The sequence below is a fragment of the Lytechinus variegatus genome, chromosome 9, assembly GCF_018143015.1.
Source record: "Lytechinus variegatus isolate NC3 chromosome 9, Lvar_3.0, whole genome shotgun sequence".
In the NCBI taxonomy this organism is placed as follows: Eukaryota; Metazoa; Echinodermata; class Echinoidea; order Temnopleuroida; family Toxopneustidae; genus Lytechinus; species Lytechinus variegatus.
The window spans coordinates 25,978,546-25,995,967 of NC_054748.1; the positions used below are offsets into that span (position 1 = coordinate 25,978,546).

The following is a 17,422-nucleotide window of genomic DNA, read 5'->3' on the forward strand; positions in this document are numbered from 1 at the left end:
CCAATGCCCTAACCACTGGACTACACGACCTGGTTGGTTGTAGACTTCTGTAATTGGTTGTAGACAAACTAGGATTAGACCATGTTTGATGAGACAAACAGGAAGTGGAGCATTGTGGCCCAGTCTCCTGACTTTGAATGAGAGGGTCTTGTGTTCAAATCCCACCGATGGAGTACTCTGCTTCAGCAAGAAATTGATCCACGTTGTGCCGCATTCAACCCAGGTGAGGTGAACGATGGGCACCCAGTTGGAAGAAATTCCTCGAATGCTTGAGCACCTATATGGTGGCTCAGCTACAGCTGCAGTAATACTACAATACTAATTATCAAGATCGGTAGAGTATATGCATATAGAGTTACTGAACTTTTAAATGGACATATAAAGGTTGATGAACCGGGTGTTGACTATTTACCTTTTTATTTTTATTTCTGTTTGCGTTCCTTAGGAAACATATACTATCGCCAGATTATGAATCCCGCTGAAGATGATATTGTCTCTTTAGAAATAAACCGCATCATTTGCCAGGTCTTCAGAGTTCATTTCAAAGCTAATTGGATATTTGTGGTCACATGGGATGCAGTAGCGTACTATGAATCTACAAGCAGTATTGTAAGTATTCAATTCAATTCAACATTCATTTTTCTTCTGATTGACATTTCATCCACTTTCATGTAGAACATACAAATCACTAATATGGATATAGTGCAAAAAATGAATGTAAATCACAGTATGTAAATTATATTAATGTAACAAGGCGTGAAGAAACAGAAAGCATGTATTTAGCTTGTCTTCTATTAAATTCCAAATAAATAATAACAATAAATAACATAGGATTTGTATAGGAAGACAAAAATAAAATGAAATACGAAATGCTGCTTTATAATTGCATGTATTCTCCATAAACCGACTTCCTGCATATCGCTTTTAAAATGAATGAAAAGTATCACCATTCGTACTTTTTAAAGCTTTTGTGCTCACATTTTTTTGTCTCACCTGCATAGCAGAGTGAGACTATAGGCGCCGCTTTTCCAACGGCGACAGCTAAACACCAAATCTTAATCGAAGGTTAAGTTGTTTAAATGACATCATAACTTAGAAAATGTATTTACCTTGTTCATGAAACTTGGCCATAAGGTTAATCAAGTATCAATAAACATCCTGGATAAGTTTCACTTCAGATGACCAAGGTCAAAGGTTATTTAGGGTCAATGAATTTATGTTGGGGGAATCAACATCAAAATGTTAACCTATGGTTAAGTTTTTGACATGTCATCATAACTTAGAAAATATATGGACCTAGTTCATGAAACTTGGACATAAGGTTTATTAAGTATCACTGAACATCCTGCATGAGTTTCACGTCACATAACTAAGGTCATAGGTCATTGAGGGACAATGAACTTTGGCCGAATAGCGGTTAACTGTTGAATTAACATAAAAACTTTGATTGTTTATGGATGTGATTCATGAAACTTGGACATGATAGTAATCAAGTATCACTGAACATCCGGTGCGCATTTTAGGTCTCATGACCAAGGTCAAAGGTCAATGAACTTTGGCCATAATGGGAGTATCTGTTGAATTACCATCATAACTTTAAAAGTTTATGGATGTGACTCATGAAACTTGGACATAATAATAATCAAGTATCACTGAACATCCTGTGCAAGTTTCAGGTCACATGCTTAAGGTCAAAGGTCATGTAAGGTCAATGAACTTTGGCCACGTTGGTGGTATTTGTTGAATTACCATCAAATCTCTGTAAGAGTATTGGTCTAGTTCATAAAACGTGGAAATAAGAGTAACCGAGTATCACTGAACACCTTGTGCGAGTTATAGTAGTTTTCAAAGTCAGCACTGCTGCTTTATTGAATCGCGTGATACAGGTGAGACCTCCAGAGGCATTCCACTTGTTTCATTAATGCCATTCTGAATATTTTACTGAATAACTCAATATATTGAGAAAAATTTGCACACACACACAAAAAAAATCCTTTTGTGTTTTTTTATTCTTTAAATAGACAAACACATTCCAGAATGTGATTGCCAGTGACGGAACCCATGCCTACGTCATCTTCAATTATGATGATATCAATTGGACCACAGGGTCAATCAGCGGAGGGGCACCTGAAACAGGACTAGGCGGGATTGCTCCAGCAGTAGTAAGAAAGACAAGCTTATTTCTTCAATTATTTTAGGCAGTGGTGTACGCAGCGGGGGGGGGGAGGCTTACAGGTGTTCAAACCCCCCTTACATTTTTCTAAACCCAACCCCCCCCCTAAAAAAACGTTGACCCTTTTTGGGGGTTGTCAAAGTTTTTTAGGGGGTACGCAACGATCTAAAATTTGTGGTGAAGACCTTTTTTTTAATTGGTTTTCAACATTTCTTTCAGCTTGAAACTCCCCCTTTAAAAAAATTGTGCGTACGCCACTGATTTAAAGCATAGGCAAACCTTGCTTTCATTTAAAAAAACAATCTGTGCTGCAATTTCTCACTCATCACATGTGTCTAGGATATGTTACAAAAATGAAATCCAGAAAACATTTTTTTGGGGGAAAATCATTATTTAGTGCTTCAAAAAAAGTGACCATATTAATTACATCATATGTACTATATGTATGGACAAGTCCAGTCCATCAAAAACTTGATTTGAATTAAAAGAGAAAAATTCAACGAGCATAACACTGAAAATTTCATCAAAATTGGATGTAAAATAAGAAGGTTATGGCATTTTAAACTTTTGCTTCATTCACAAAATAGATATATGCACATCTTGGTCCATATGCAAACGAGGAACTGATGACATCACTATTTCTTTTCTAGTTTATCATATGAAATATTTTAATTTTTTTCATGATTTCCATGTGAAGTGAAGTTTCATTCCTCCCTGAACACGTGGAATTCCATTATTTTAACAATTTGTGCTTCAGACAAGGAGGTCCTAATCGTCAAATTCGTAAAAATTGAAATATTGTATAATTCAAACTATACAAAACAAAAGAAATAGTGAGTGAGTGACATCATCGACTGTCAGTTGGATGCAACTGGCTTGTTCATTTATCTATTTTGTTAAAAATAAGTAAAACTTTAAAATGTCCTAACTTATTTTACATCAAATTTTGATGAAATTTTCAGCATTGTGCTTGTCTGATTTTTATCCATTCTAATCAACATTTTTCTGAGGTGGACTTGACCTTAAACAACTTGTAGATGCGACATTATAAAAATCTTGGTACTACAGTTTTTCATTTTCAATAATGATCGTTTTGGGTTTTTTGTCATAGTTCATGTACTCTTCCTCTTTCATATTGGTTCAAGAGTATTTTCAAATTGGCTGTTCGCAAAGCTAGCCAGTGCCTTAGAGATATGGTATGACACAATTTTGTGCGCAAATCCTTAAATTAAGGAGATTGGTCTGAATATTAAGTGTTAATTGATTGCTAATGACTTGTGTTTAGAAGGTCCCTCTTATTAAGGAAATTGAAAAAACAGATTTGGGTTTTTTATTTAGGTTTTAAGGCATGTACCATGAAGAAATTCAAAGTATTTTGATCGCCATTTTGATAGAAAAGACTTATTAAAAAAGACTTTTTAAAATTATTTACTGCTACATGAGACACGAAATAAGGGATCAACAAGTTGTATAATGTTAAAATCAAGTTTAATGTTTAAATCTTTTCTTTGATTTGTACTTGAATGTATATGACATATGTATGGACATTGAAATGATCACAAATAAATAGAACTTAACTTAGGAGAAATAAAGAAGAATTTATTATAATGAAGTCGGTCTGGGTGTGACATTCTCCACTTGGCCTCTGGCAGTCAGTCCCCTAGCCTCCGCAAGATAGCGTTGCTTCCTCCACTTGGCCTTAGAAGATGGAACCTTGGCCTCTGCAGATGCCAATGCCCCTCACATCAGACTTCGACAATTATGGACGAGATTGAGCCTTGAATGTTGGCATGAATAGCGTATCGTGTCGATGGAGAACTGGGCGGCAGCTGGGCTTGTTGTCTCATCACTGATGTGGATCCCCTTAGATAACTTTTACTGCCTGAACGGAGATCTATGGTCTATGTTAGCTTAGGGTGGTTTTCCTGATTAACTAAAATCTACCCCTTAACATGCCCTATCGTAACTAGGAAAGGAACACTCCTTAAAATGTTAACAGATTAGTGCGTAAAGCATATGTAAAACATTCTTGGTACAAAAGAGAACTTCCTGTGCATCTGCACTACTGAATTCATTAAAGACTGCTAATATTTCCGACGCTTATACAAAATATGACATCCATTTGATTGGGATGTGATGGATATTCCTAACATGTATATCTTTACTGAGGTTGAAATATTTACAACACATGAACTATCTCTATAAACTCAGAACGTGTTTCTAATCAAAAGAATTAAATGCAATATATTTCTTTCCTGCTGACAATGATCATTACATCCCTAAATTGGCAATATGCCTTCACATGCAAATTTGCACAATTTTCACCTATTAATACATTCTTCATAAATATTCATGCATGTCTAATACCTGATATTTAAAAGGAAAACTGAAGCAACAAGAGAGGGAATTATCATTGTTGCCAATTTTAAGAAAAATAAAGATCAAAGAAGTCCACAATCAGTCTATTATCCTGCATTGCTCAATCTAATGAAGATATGAAATCACTCGCCAGTTGGATTGATTCTTTATTCTGTGAACATCCTTCCAGGTTGGTGTTAATGCTGGCGATGGTGAGGTTTATCATACCGTGCCTAGTTCCTTCACACCAGATGTTGTCAATATCGAAGAAACCAGTAACATAGGGGTTCCAGGAAGATATGTATTTGACATCGGCAACGTCGGCAACATTCAGAACTTCATGGGTAAGTAAAGCCCACCGCACACCTTACGACTCGACTGGTCTATGACTGGCTTGCGACTGAGTGAGGGGAGATGTGACGTCACAGCTCTTGTCGGCTTGAGAGTCACAGACCGGTCAGAGACAAGGCACAAGGAAAATCGTAAGGATTTGATATGTCGAATCCTTATGACTGGATCGCAAGCTCAATCCAACTTCCAGCCAATCAGACAGCAGATTTACACAACGCGTATTATGATATACAACGTGCATACGCTGTAGTAAGCGCATTTTCTCAGTTGCTATGGAAAAAAGAAAAAAGCGTGCAGAGGCGCAAGTCGCAGACAGCATAGCATGGTAGTCGAATTGCAAGGTGTGCAGTATCGAGGCTTATGACTACCTTGTGATTTATCTCTACTCATTTACAGGGATTTTTAACCAACCATAAAGTTGGTTAAAATATTAGTTTTTGAAATGTTGGTTTAAAAAATCCATTTTACTTTTATATATGAAGAAAGCATTATGTTCAGAACTCATGGGTAAATAATACTCGCAAATTCTTAACCAAATCCAAAGTTGGTTAAATCATAATCACATGAAATATATTTCAAATGCAGCATATTAATTTTTGCACATGATATATGAAAGAGCAGGTTGCCTATGACATTACTTGTATAGAATATTGAAATATTTTATACAAAGGTCTTTTAATAGAATATCTCAATATTTCATGGTTGTCGCATGTATTAGGTTTATTATGAGGACAGTGTGGGTTTTCGTGGAAGAGGTTTACGGTACGCCATGTGTGAAGTCCTGGAAGGTCTGAGATAGGAAAAGTGGATGGAAGTGGAGGTAAATTGGAAAGGCGAGAAAAGTGGAGGTTTAAAAGTAGAGTATTCTTTTCGAAATGAGTGTAGTCCTTAGAATGACTGTAAACCAGAAGGAGTGGAAAGCTTGGTAAGTAGGCAGTCTTGAATAGGTGAGAGAAGGCTGGCTTGGGTCGGCGGGTAGTGGTAGCAGGGGCAGGAGAGTAGACTCAACGTATCGGGCAGGTTGACTACATGTCCACTATTAGGATTTTCCCAAAGAATGTGCGAGGATGCATGTGGGGGTGTTTTGTCAAAATAATATGTTCTTAATAACATTGCTATTGAAGTCATTAAAAGGGAAAATGGTTTTCACACAGATGACTTGTTATACATTCATACATTGCCCATTGGAGTCAGATGGTCCCTGAATGCTGCCTATGGGATATTTTGAATTTGGTAGTTACCAGGAAAATAGAGGTTTTTTGTGTGTTTCTGTTCATTAGGGCAAGAGGTTACGGGGGAAAAGACTTTCACAGATGTTCTTAAAGTAGTCGGGTCTGTTTCTGTTAATGGATTGACGGACGGAGTTGACTTTGATGATCTGATTACGCTTTCAGGTAAGTGAGCCTAAAAGAGTATTAAAGAATATTGGGGCTAACAAGTGGAATATTTCTGGTATTTAATGAAACAATGCCATCCAATATAATTATTATCATTTACCACACCCCCTCCCCACAAAAAAGAGGGATAAATCTGATTTAACAACTCATATCACTTAATATCACTTAATATCACATTATGCCATTATCACTTCATAGGATCAATTTTGGTTGTTGACATGCCACTTGCATGTAGTTCATTATGACGTCATGGAGCGTAGTTGTGCTCTATGCTGAGCATTGCATCGCTTTCATTGTTGTACGCTTTTGCGTTGTATATTTCACGCATTTGCGCCCACGCCCTAAACTGATGAATAAGATCTCATATTCAATAGCAAATTTTGTACAGGAGCCTATGGGATTTTCGTCGGATTTCGGTCACTTTTAGAGATATATACGCTCTGATACTGCACAGGCAATTGATGCAGACCAAAATACGCCTTTTTGATGCATCACTACAACACTCTAGATAGATAATTACAATTATTTGTTTTGGGTCACCTATACCTGAGAGGTAAAAAGTGAACTGGATCTCTATGACCCGTAGGTCTCTCCTCCCGATGTAACTGATTGAGGGAGTGCAGGTGGACCACTACACCACGGTTTTCCTCCTACATGATCTCCCTACACGGTTATATCCTGCCATGCTTGCATGTAAGCTCGAAAAATAAGCCAGTTCACGGTTAGCTCATGATCAACTTCTCAAATGACCTTTGTGATTTTTCATCAGGATAAGCACTATCATTTTCAAATGTAGATGTTGTGTAAGCCTTACCGGTAGAGTATTCAAATTCTAAGAACAAAAGGCACTGTAAAGACTAGGTGACTAGAATTGTACATCAGGGATAAAGTTTGGAAATCTGTTTTATTGTCTGCCTTTGGTACATTTGACTATTGCTTATAGGCTACTGTCAAATACCAGTGATTATGAAGACTCTATTTATTACTCTTCAGCTTGGATGTGATAAAATGAATATTTTGAAAGGAATACATGAATAATCATCAAATCACAAATGCCTATGTCACTGAATTTGAAAGCCACCTTCATGGTTTATCTCAAATGACCCTTTTTCTGCCCGTGCGCAGTTTACAAACATGAACTGGCTTATTCATAATCAAATTAATAATTAATGATGAAATATAGTTACTAGTATCTTCATGCTTCCTCGGTGTGTGGTAAACAATTCACTGCACGGAATCATATTCCTGATATTGTATTACAATCTGCTTCACATGTTTCTAAAAACTGCTACACAGATTATTTTGTGTGTAGCAGGCTTTTACAACAGACTGCAGAAACTGTTGTTATTTTGAATAGGCAAACTAGTCAGTTTTGACTATTTGTTGCCATAAAATTTATTTCATTTTTAACAATGATTTCTTTGTTGAAATGGGAAGTATATCTTCCTGTTAGGAAAAAAAGGTAGACAGAAAGACAGAAAAAAAGGTTCCTGGGAGTTGGTGCAAGACCACCTCTCCTGCCGTGTATTCAAACGTTATCCTGACAAGCCCGCTTGAGGTGCATTTCAAGGGTGTCTCAGGAGTACAAGTACAGTACACGTATTCTCTATGCCTCTCACGTTAGTTAAGAACTCTTCTCTATTAACCAGAAATTCTGGAAATCATGGATATTCCCTCAAATGCTTAGACCTCTGCAAAGTCATCATACACACAATGAGAAATCTCATGCTTTATCAGGTTTTGGCAAATAGATACTGATTATAGGCGCTGAAAATGATAATGAGTATAATATTTCAGCGCCTTGAGCACATAATCAATGTGGATTTGGCGCTTTAGAAATACTCTATTATTATTATTATTATATAATCGTGATGATGATGAGGATAATGATAACAATATAATAGTGAAAAATACAATTAACATGAGGATGTGCTTTATAATAGAGTAAATGTAGTCAGTATGCCTGTAGATATGCTCAGGATGGAAGTGTTTTGAAATGGTGTCCTATTCTCCATTGCAGTTTTCAGTTGGTATTTTGTCATTGACAATATATATTCCAGTTTTCATCAACAACATGGGGAGTTGGGTCATGAAATGGTTTATTGTAGGGCTTCTACACTGCGTCCCAAAAAACCTACACACTTTTGAAATGGCTGCTGAATGAAAAATATATCAATTTGGGGGAAAAGACATATATATATATAAAGCAAATAGAGTCAACTTTCAAATGACATCAATATATTTTTATTTGCCAGCCATTTCAAAAGTGTATAGTTTTTTTTTTTGGGGGGGACCCACTGTACTGTTCATCATAATTCTTAATTTGTAGGGCCTTGCAAGTGTGTTATTAAAAAAACATGCAAATTGTTTGCAAGCTGAGAACCTTTCCCCATCTTTCATTCTCTACAGGAACCTGTACCATAGATGCAGACAAGATCTTTGCTGACGGTATCATGGTGCAAGGTGACCTACACACATCGGGTACCGTTGACGGTGTGGATGTGTCTCTTCTAGCTAGTCAAGTCATGAAGCGCTCTGGGACACAAGAGGTGCAAGGTAGGTATGACCTCGTGCAAGGTATTGTGATGTAGTGGTTCTTACCCTTGCCTTGACATAGGGTCGTGTGTTTGAATTAAGCTGTTTGGCAAGGCATCATCTACACATTGCCACTCTGCCACTCTTCACCCAGGTGGTAACTGACTCCCCTGTAACATTTGACTAGGTAACTCTTGATCAAATATTTCTCTGGGAATGTATAAACTGCATACACTCTACGTAGGTAATCTTGTTGACTACACTACAGTACATCTGTAAATCACTTAAAATAGAAGTCATTCCCACATTTTAAGCACTATGTTAATGTGGATTTCTAAGTACTGTATTGTCCATGGTACATGTAGTATCAAAATCACTCATGTACTTCAAAATAGCATAATTATCTAAACTCACAACCAGTAAGAGTCTCTGATAAGCAGCCTGACCAACATTTTCAATACAATGTATAACACCTATGCCTTACACCATAATTGAAATGTGTCCTTTTTTATTTTTCTTCAATATTCAAACAGGATAAAACAATTTTTAATCATGGTTCAGATGCAACAGGTTAAAACACAGGCCCCAAAAACATAATCTTCAACTTAAAAAAACACAGCAAAAATTGCGCATAGCAATTGAATGATATCAAATTGACAATGCACATTTCAATGCTGAAAAGTGCAAGATGCCAAAGTTGATAGTACATTACAAATTCAACATATATTAACAACCAAAAGAAGTCGATAAGAAATTACAGTATATCCTTTCAAATAGCTTCAAATTCAAAGTCTTATCCATTTTCTCCAATTTTCAGGCACTGTTACATTTGAGGATAACGTGGTAGTCTCAAAGAGCGTGGTGGTGGACGGCACAGTCAACACTGTCGATGTCAGTGCGATGGAAGCAGATGCTGTCTACGCTAACAAAGCGCTAGGTTTGTGTCATTTTGTTGTACACCAATATTGTCATAAATTGCTTATATTTTTCACCCATATTTTTCACACCAATGACTTATAACAAATGGCTGATTAACCAGTTGAAATATGGATGATTTTGCTCTGACACATGTTTTCAATAGACTCAAGCCCGCACATAGGCTAGCTCAATCTCTAATTGGTTGTAATGCAAGCCTTCTTTTGATGAAATCATTTAAACTGCCGAGGGCAAATTTCAAACTCATTGAAAAACGTTTTCTAAATTCCACTCATTTTTTTCTTTTTTTTTAACCATCAGAGCAAGTAATAACAGCCGATAAGACATTTACTTTACCATTCAGCATTGGATCCGGTGGAAATGTTAAATTCACAGGCACCGTCAACACTTACGAAGTTGAAAATGATTTCATGGATCTAACCAGTGGCGAATCAGTTACAGGTAAAAAAGAACAATTCTGATTTGCTAATGAGCATATTTCTTTAGTGTATGTTAATGCAATAATGATTTCTATTGGATATATTCAGGTACTTATATCTACAGGAAATGAAGTTCTTAGGAAGATGTTTTACATGTAGATTAAATTTTAAATCTTTTTACTGCCTAGGAGTTAAAGAAAGTCCTTAACCAACATCATAATCATACTGCCTACATGTACATGTACATGTACATGTAAGTGGCCAATATGAACTCTAAATCGGTATAGTAATTTCTTACATATTTCACAAACTTTCAAAAATTGTTTTCTTATTTGTCCAATTCGCTTTCTGCCCCATTATGCTTGTTTCATAAATATCTCTTCATTTTGATTGAATCCACCCTCAAGAATAGATTACTAGACCAATGAATCTTTGTATATATTTCAGGAACAAAGACCTTCACTGATGGGTTCTCCGCATCATCTGATATGAGTGTTACAGGCAATGTGGACGGTGTATCGATGAGCACCCTCTGGGCCCAAGCAGCCCTAGTAACCGAGTCTGAAACTCTGGCAGGAACAAAAGTAATAACTCAATGTTAGAATGGACAATATTTTGGCTTATTAAGGGAATGTCCTTAATTGAAAAACCCGGTGGCTGGAGCTCAGGTGAATCGCATCCCAATGTATATGTATTACAAATTTATCCAGGGTTTAAAACAGCCTCTTAAAGCAATTCTACTTCCCCTAAAGAAATTTTCAAGCTTGCGGCAAGCATGCGACTAGCTTGCGCAAGCTTAATAAGCGTGTAATATTCGTGCAGGGTAATAGTTAACCGATCTTTTAACGAGCAGGGACTGTTTGCTAGCATGCAATCGCTTATTAAGCGAGCGCCCTGCTAGTCGCATGCTAGTTACTACCAAGCAGCACGCTTAAATTTCTGTAGGGGTTATGCCAAAGGATATGACTTAATCAGTAACAAATGTTCGCCTGAAAAAAAATCTCTTCATTTTGATTGAACCCACCCTCAATAATGGTTATTGGTTATTGGACCAAATGTCTTGTAATAGGTTTATTTCCATTTTTTCTATATGCCAATTCGTCTAATCGTCTACTATCATTTGGTCTACCATGGGTTCGTCCACAATCCACATGGTCTAATAGCCCATTCATCCACTCCTCATTTCGTCTAATTACCAGTTGGTCCAATAACCATTAAGTCCATATACCATTTGGTCTAATTCGACTAAGTGTTAATTGTGCAAAATGAATGAAAATGAAATGGATATTAGTCCCAACTGGTTATGAGACGAAATGGTCACAGAAGAAATGGTGATTAGACAAAGTGATAATTGGACCAAATGGTTGTTGGACTCAATGGTAGTTAGATGAAATGTTGATGGTTGAAATGGCATTAGACTAAATAGACCATGTGGTGAGTGGATGAGTTGGCAATACACAAATTGCCAATTTGCCTTGTGATAAACCAGTTTGAAATTCAATTCTGCGCATGGTCATAAGGTAATTCAAAATCAAAGGGCATGGTGGTTTAAAGGCCACCGCACACCTTACGACTGTTCGCAATCTGATTTTGGAACAAATCGCATTTTGCTCATTTTCTGAAAATGTGAATGGAACATACCATTTTATTAAAAATATTTGAGGTAAAAATAATTGAGAGAATACTTATATATTAAAGCCTTTATTTTGGAGTAAAGGCCAAATTAGTTCCAATCCGAAGCCAATCTTACGACTGCTGTGACGTCATTAAGACTAGATATTTAATTTGCTTTTATTCTAAGAAGGATGATAGCATAGTCACAGATTTGAACATAGGTATTCGTACGATGATTGCGAACCTTACGCAGTAAGATATTCCAAGTCTCAATATTAGCATCAAATTCTACTACATTTTATACATAATTTAGTCGCAGACCAATTGTAAGGTGTGCGGTCGCCTTAATATTCATTGAGATATTAAGCACCAACTTTTTCTTGATTATCCTTATATTGTTTTTTTAAAATGTGTCTTCATTAGATCCACTGGAACGCAACAATATGTCCAATAGCAGCTGTCATTCAACAGTTGGTCAAGTACATATTGTAATAACAAGTCGAATTGCAACAATAAGCTTCATAAAGCGTTCATTGATGTACTATTCTAATCACCTGGGGCCCTTTTCATAAAGGACTTGTTACTGTTGTAACTTTGCCATAATATCGGCAACTACCATGATAACGGGTCAGCAGCCAATCAGAATCAAGGTTTTTATGGTACTTGCCATAATGACAAAGTTACAACAGTTGCAAGCCCTTCATGAAACAGGCCCCTGGTCTATGCAATTTGTGCATCCTGCTGTCAGGCCAACTTCCGTAATATTTTGCCCTGAAATTTGCCTCTCCTAATGAAAGACAGGAAAGGTCTATTGTACAAACTGGCTTATTGCATATGGTGCCTTTTTTAAAACAACTCTCTTTCTTTGATATGGTAGACCTTTGCTGGGACGATGTCTGTAACGGGTGATCTTACCGTAGGGGGCGATGTTAATACAGTCGATCTTTCGACTGAAGTTATGATGGTTAATGCCGACCAGGAAGTGACAGGTAAGATACTTCATTGAGATGTTATATAATTAGTGACTGCTCATGAGAGCACTAGTAAAATTTATTGCCCTGAAATAATAGCTTTTACCTTGGGGGGGGGGGGCGATGTTAATACTGTCGATCTTTCATTGAAGTTTAATTTGATGGTTAATGTGAGCTAAGAAGTGACAGGTTACTTTGATGGGATAGCATACTGATATTGACTGCTCATGAGAGCAATAGCTAAAAATATTGCCCAGAAGTGATCACGAGACTATAGACCTACTATTTTCCCCAAGACAGTAGGTTGAGGCAATATATCAGGCTTATAGTCTCAAAATAAAAGTACAATTTATATAGATGTATGTTAAATGACATAAACGATGGGTAACCGTATACTCATTATAAGATGTGATGCACATGGAAAGTCTCTTTAACGTACATATTTCAATTATGTAAAATTCTTACCAAAAGGTGCAATGACCTTTGAATGCTTTAAGGCCACTGGCAACGTACAGGCAGCAGATGGCGACATAACCAATTTAAATGGAGAGGACTGGACTGCCTTTGTTGACGGGAGAGTCACACTATCTACAAATCAGGTACATCTGTGCACTTTTTAAATTCATTGATGTGGTTAGAAAATATTAAAAATGTCTCCTTTCACCAAGATTATTTGCATGGAATTTATGAGGGAACTACAGAATCCACAGTAAAAGTAGTATGATTTACAAAATATTAATCAAGAGGTGACAAACTAAACAGAAGAGCGAGTTAGTGTAACTGAGTGAGTGTGTGAAAGATATAAATATATATATATATATGTATATATATATATATATATATATATATATGGGAGATGGAGTTATAGATTAAGAGAGAGAGAGAAATAGAGACAGCGATCGCATGGGAGGAACAATATAAAGGCATGGTCACACTGCCCGAGCGTTGTTGGAGCGGTCGTGGAGCGGAGAGAAAAAAAATCATCACCGCTCGCTACCGTTCACCATTTTTGATTTCAGTTGTTTTCGATTTTTTCCCCCTAATTTTGTGAGCAAAATTCGACCCTCTTTCCCTTCTGCTCCACGACCGCTCCAACAATGCTTGGGTGGTGTGACCATGCCTTAACATGTATTAACAGTACCATGTAACCAAAAATATGAAAACAATGACACGATTAACCTTAAAAACTACTTATATAGCAAAGCATGTACAAACATTTTAAAGGTTTCCTGATAACTATGTATCGTGTTCACCTTGATTGTTTTGTTTTCTGAACAAAATGAAAATGAGAATAAACTCGTCGCATGCACCACGAACCGTCCTCTCTGCGCACTTCGATGCGAAAGTTAGTTTGGCAGAAAACGCATTTAAAGAAAAGCTTTTTTTTAAACCAGCAATAAGTACACCTACAAGGAGAGCAAATTATTTACCGGTTTATTCGTTCAAAAGTTCAGGTTCCAAAATTTCATCCTGTATCTTTATATTTTCTTTAAGTGAATTATTTACGCTACAGTGGGCATCGTAACAGAGCGGACGGTTTGTGGTGAAATCGCGCGGCGCGATAGCGCACTGTATCTATTCCAGAGAGGACGGTTCGTGGTGCGTGCGACGAACTAAAATAGGCTATTGTAAATATCGTGCTGTCCCTTCATGTTTCAATCCCAGGTGTGTCTTGAATGGACTCTGACTTTTTATTCAACTAATCCTGTATTTTTAGACAACTCCTTTAATATCCAAGAGTTACTGTAGAAAATGTCAGATCTGACAACTTGTTAGACAAGAAATGTTAATTGAAGGCTCCCCCGGATTGGTTTGTCAACAAAAATTTCTTAACCCTTTGAAAATTATTACATCTTCTGTATCTTTAGGATATCAGCGGTGATGTGACATTCGCCGATCAAGTGACGGTGAATGGAAATATAGATACGGACAGTTTGGTCAATGATATTGACCTTCCTGATCTGAAAGATTCTATCCTGTATAAGACTGGGGATCAAACTATCACTGGAGCAAAAACATTTACAGGTATATAATAGATTTATGATGATTGTGGTGATGAGTTCATTATCAGTGGCAGTGCTTTGATCGAGATACATATTTTTTTTTTCGGGGGGGGTTGAAAAAAATGGAGAAACAGAAGAAGAAAAAAGAAGAGAAAAAAGAGAGTTAAATATGGAGGTCTGGGTTTCGCGATATTATTGTGTATTATTAAACTGAAAAAATCAGTCTCTTTTAGTCAACTTGCCTCCAATTGAAATAATCCAGCCATCCCTCCTCTGATGGTGAGGATTGTAAAAATGGTGATACTAATGATGGTGATGGTCTTGTGATACCGCATGAAGAAGCTGTTGGTGATGATGGTGATGACGATGATGAGGACAATGAAAATGATGATGACGATGGAGACGACGATGATGATGAATACGATGATGATGATAATGGTGATATTGATGATATTGATGATGTTGGTGATGATGACGACAAAGACTATGATGATAGTGATGATGATGATAACTTCTCATAGATGGTGATGATGATGAAATTGATGATGACCATGACAATGACGATTTTTGCATTACCACTACTTCATTGACTTACTATTATGGCTACTTATGCTGCTGCTACCATTGCAGCTACTTCTACCTCAACCTATGAAAGTGATTATGGGTAAGCTACATGTAGGATATAAAAATTGGTAATCCTTTCTATACTTTATTACTTCCATTTTCTGCTGTTCCTTCTTTTAATTACAATTGCTGCTGCTATTGCTATAACTTCAATCACTACTTGTATTATGTCTACATCTACTGATGATAGCAGTGATAAGGATGGTAGCTGTATGTCCTAATGATTACTTAAATAATGTTCTTATTCTAGAAAGCTATTACTGTTGCTGCATGGCTGCAATTGTCTCTATGACTGTGTTCATGACTCCTATAAATGCCCTCGACGACCTACATCTGCATCTACATCTACTAGTACTAATGCATGGCCATCAGGATTGTTATGAATAATATCAATTCTGATCTCGCTGCTACTAGGTCTATCTAAACTAAAAATCCAATAATGATAATAGTACAAATACTCCTCTGACAGCTACTTTCATACTACAACTATTCTTTAAATAACAGCTACTTATTGCTCCATGCATCTTTGCTTCTACTACAACTTTTGCTACCGTTACCAAGTTTACCACTACTCTTATAACCTCTCCCACTAATACAACTCATGATGATACTGATGTTCATGTTGCTGAATTTGATGTTATTAATGGTAATGATGAGGCATTTCTTGTCTCTGTAGGTTCTGTTGAGTTTGATGGCGCAGTCTCCATTACCGGTACTTTGGATGGCGTCAACATTGAGGACATGACCGGTCGGGCGATCTACCTTGATGATGGCACTCAGAGCATTTCTTCAACGAAGGTGATTTACGAATATGAACTGCAATTTGTGATTGCTTGCAAAAGAATAATTTGTGTGATTCTGGGTTGTCTCACTAAAATAAGATGTCATGCCTGACATTTGTCCAAACACAGTGTGCACATTTCAGCAAATGAACATAATTTTACAAAACTAATTGACATTTTTATCAGCTCATTATATCCTCACATTAATGCCCTGAAGTTGATACAGGTTTCAAGATTCCGTGATTATTAAAAAATAATGTATAGCATATATGAGGCGTTGATTATCTTGTCGTCTATTCAATAGTGCACAATATTCCCCCAGCCTTAGTTCCAGCTGCTGAAAGTGCTGGGTGCATTAAAGGAATAAATCACGCCGGGTACCCATTCACTTCACCTGAGTTGAGTGCAGCACAATATGGGTAAAGTTCTTGCTGAAGGAAAACATGCCATGGCTAGGTATCGAAACCATGTCCCTCTGATTGAAAGATGGGTTGTAACCACTAGACCATGATCCCCCTACAATTCTAAATTGCTTGGCTCCTGTGACGTCACTCTAGCTCTGCGACCGTTTCTTCCCAAATCAGGAAAATTTTGAATCCCTTCTCCAGCTAATTTCAAGAGAGTAGCTAAATTTGAAAACATTTCATCTATTTACTTCACTTCCGCATACAAATTCCCATAAATCTATACCAGATTGAGCCAAAATTATTTTCAATAAATGTCTACCTCAACACTCTAATAACGTGTTTGATTGTTGTATTATTATTTGTATTTTTCTTACATTTAGACCTTCACTGATGCGCTTATCGTATCTAATCATATAACGGTATCAGGGGACGTGAACGGTGTCGATTTGGCTGCTCTAAACAGTGACATTGTATGGACAGACGATGGTGCTCAGTCTATAGCGGGAAAGAAGGTTAGTCTGATGAATGATAAATTCAACATTAAATGAGAATGATACCCAGTGGAACAAGTTTGAAATCTTGAAGGGAGAAAAATGAAAGAATATAATCATTGTAGATTTATAGAGTCAAAAGGGGCCTAAGCTTTCGATCCTAGCACAATCTTCATCGGAGGCAAAGTCATTTTGCCTCCGACAAAGATTCTGCTAGCTTTGGTCCCTTTTGACTCTCTAATTTACTCCATTGGCTCTCTTTTTTAGATAAGCAGTTTTAAGCAGCTTCTCTTTGCCATTGTAGATTTAAGTATATAATTTTGACAAAAATTAAATAGTTGTGATCATTTGAATGTGGAGA

At 36.8% G+C, this 17,422-nt stretch overlaps 1 protein-coding gene across 1 annotated transcript in view; it reads left to right on the forward strand.

Moving 5' to 3' along the window:
- The window catches only part of LOC121421557, a 75,191-nt gene that overhangs the window by 35,988 nt on the left and 21,781 nt on the right, over nt 1–17,422 (forward strand). The window contains exons 21-33 of the mRNA XM_041616302.1: nt 446–609; nt 2,022–2,162; nt 4,722–4,875; nt 6,163–6,276; nt 8,689–8,835; nt 9,632–9,751; nt 10,051–10,191; nt 10,617–10,753; nt 12,661–12,772; nt 13,226–13,353; nt 14,623–14,779; nt 16,058–16,179; nt 16,951–17,082. Coding sequence (XP_041472236.1) covers nt 446–609; nt 2,022–2,162; nt 4,722–4,875; nt 6,163–6,276; nt 8,689–8,835; nt 9,632–9,751; nt 10,051–10,191; nt 10,617–10,753; nt 12,661–12,772; nt 13,226–13,353; nt 14,623–14,779; nt 16,058–16,179; nt 16,951–17,082 — 1,769 coding nt within the window. The remainder of the gene's footprint in view (nt 1–445; nt 610–2,021; nt 2,163–4,721; nt 4,876–6,162; nt 6,277–8,688; nt 8,836–9,631; nt 9,752–10,050; nt 10,192–10,616; nt 10,754–12,660; nt 12,773–13,225; nt 13,354–14,622; nt 14,780–16,057; nt 16,180–16,950; nt 17,083–17,422) is intronic.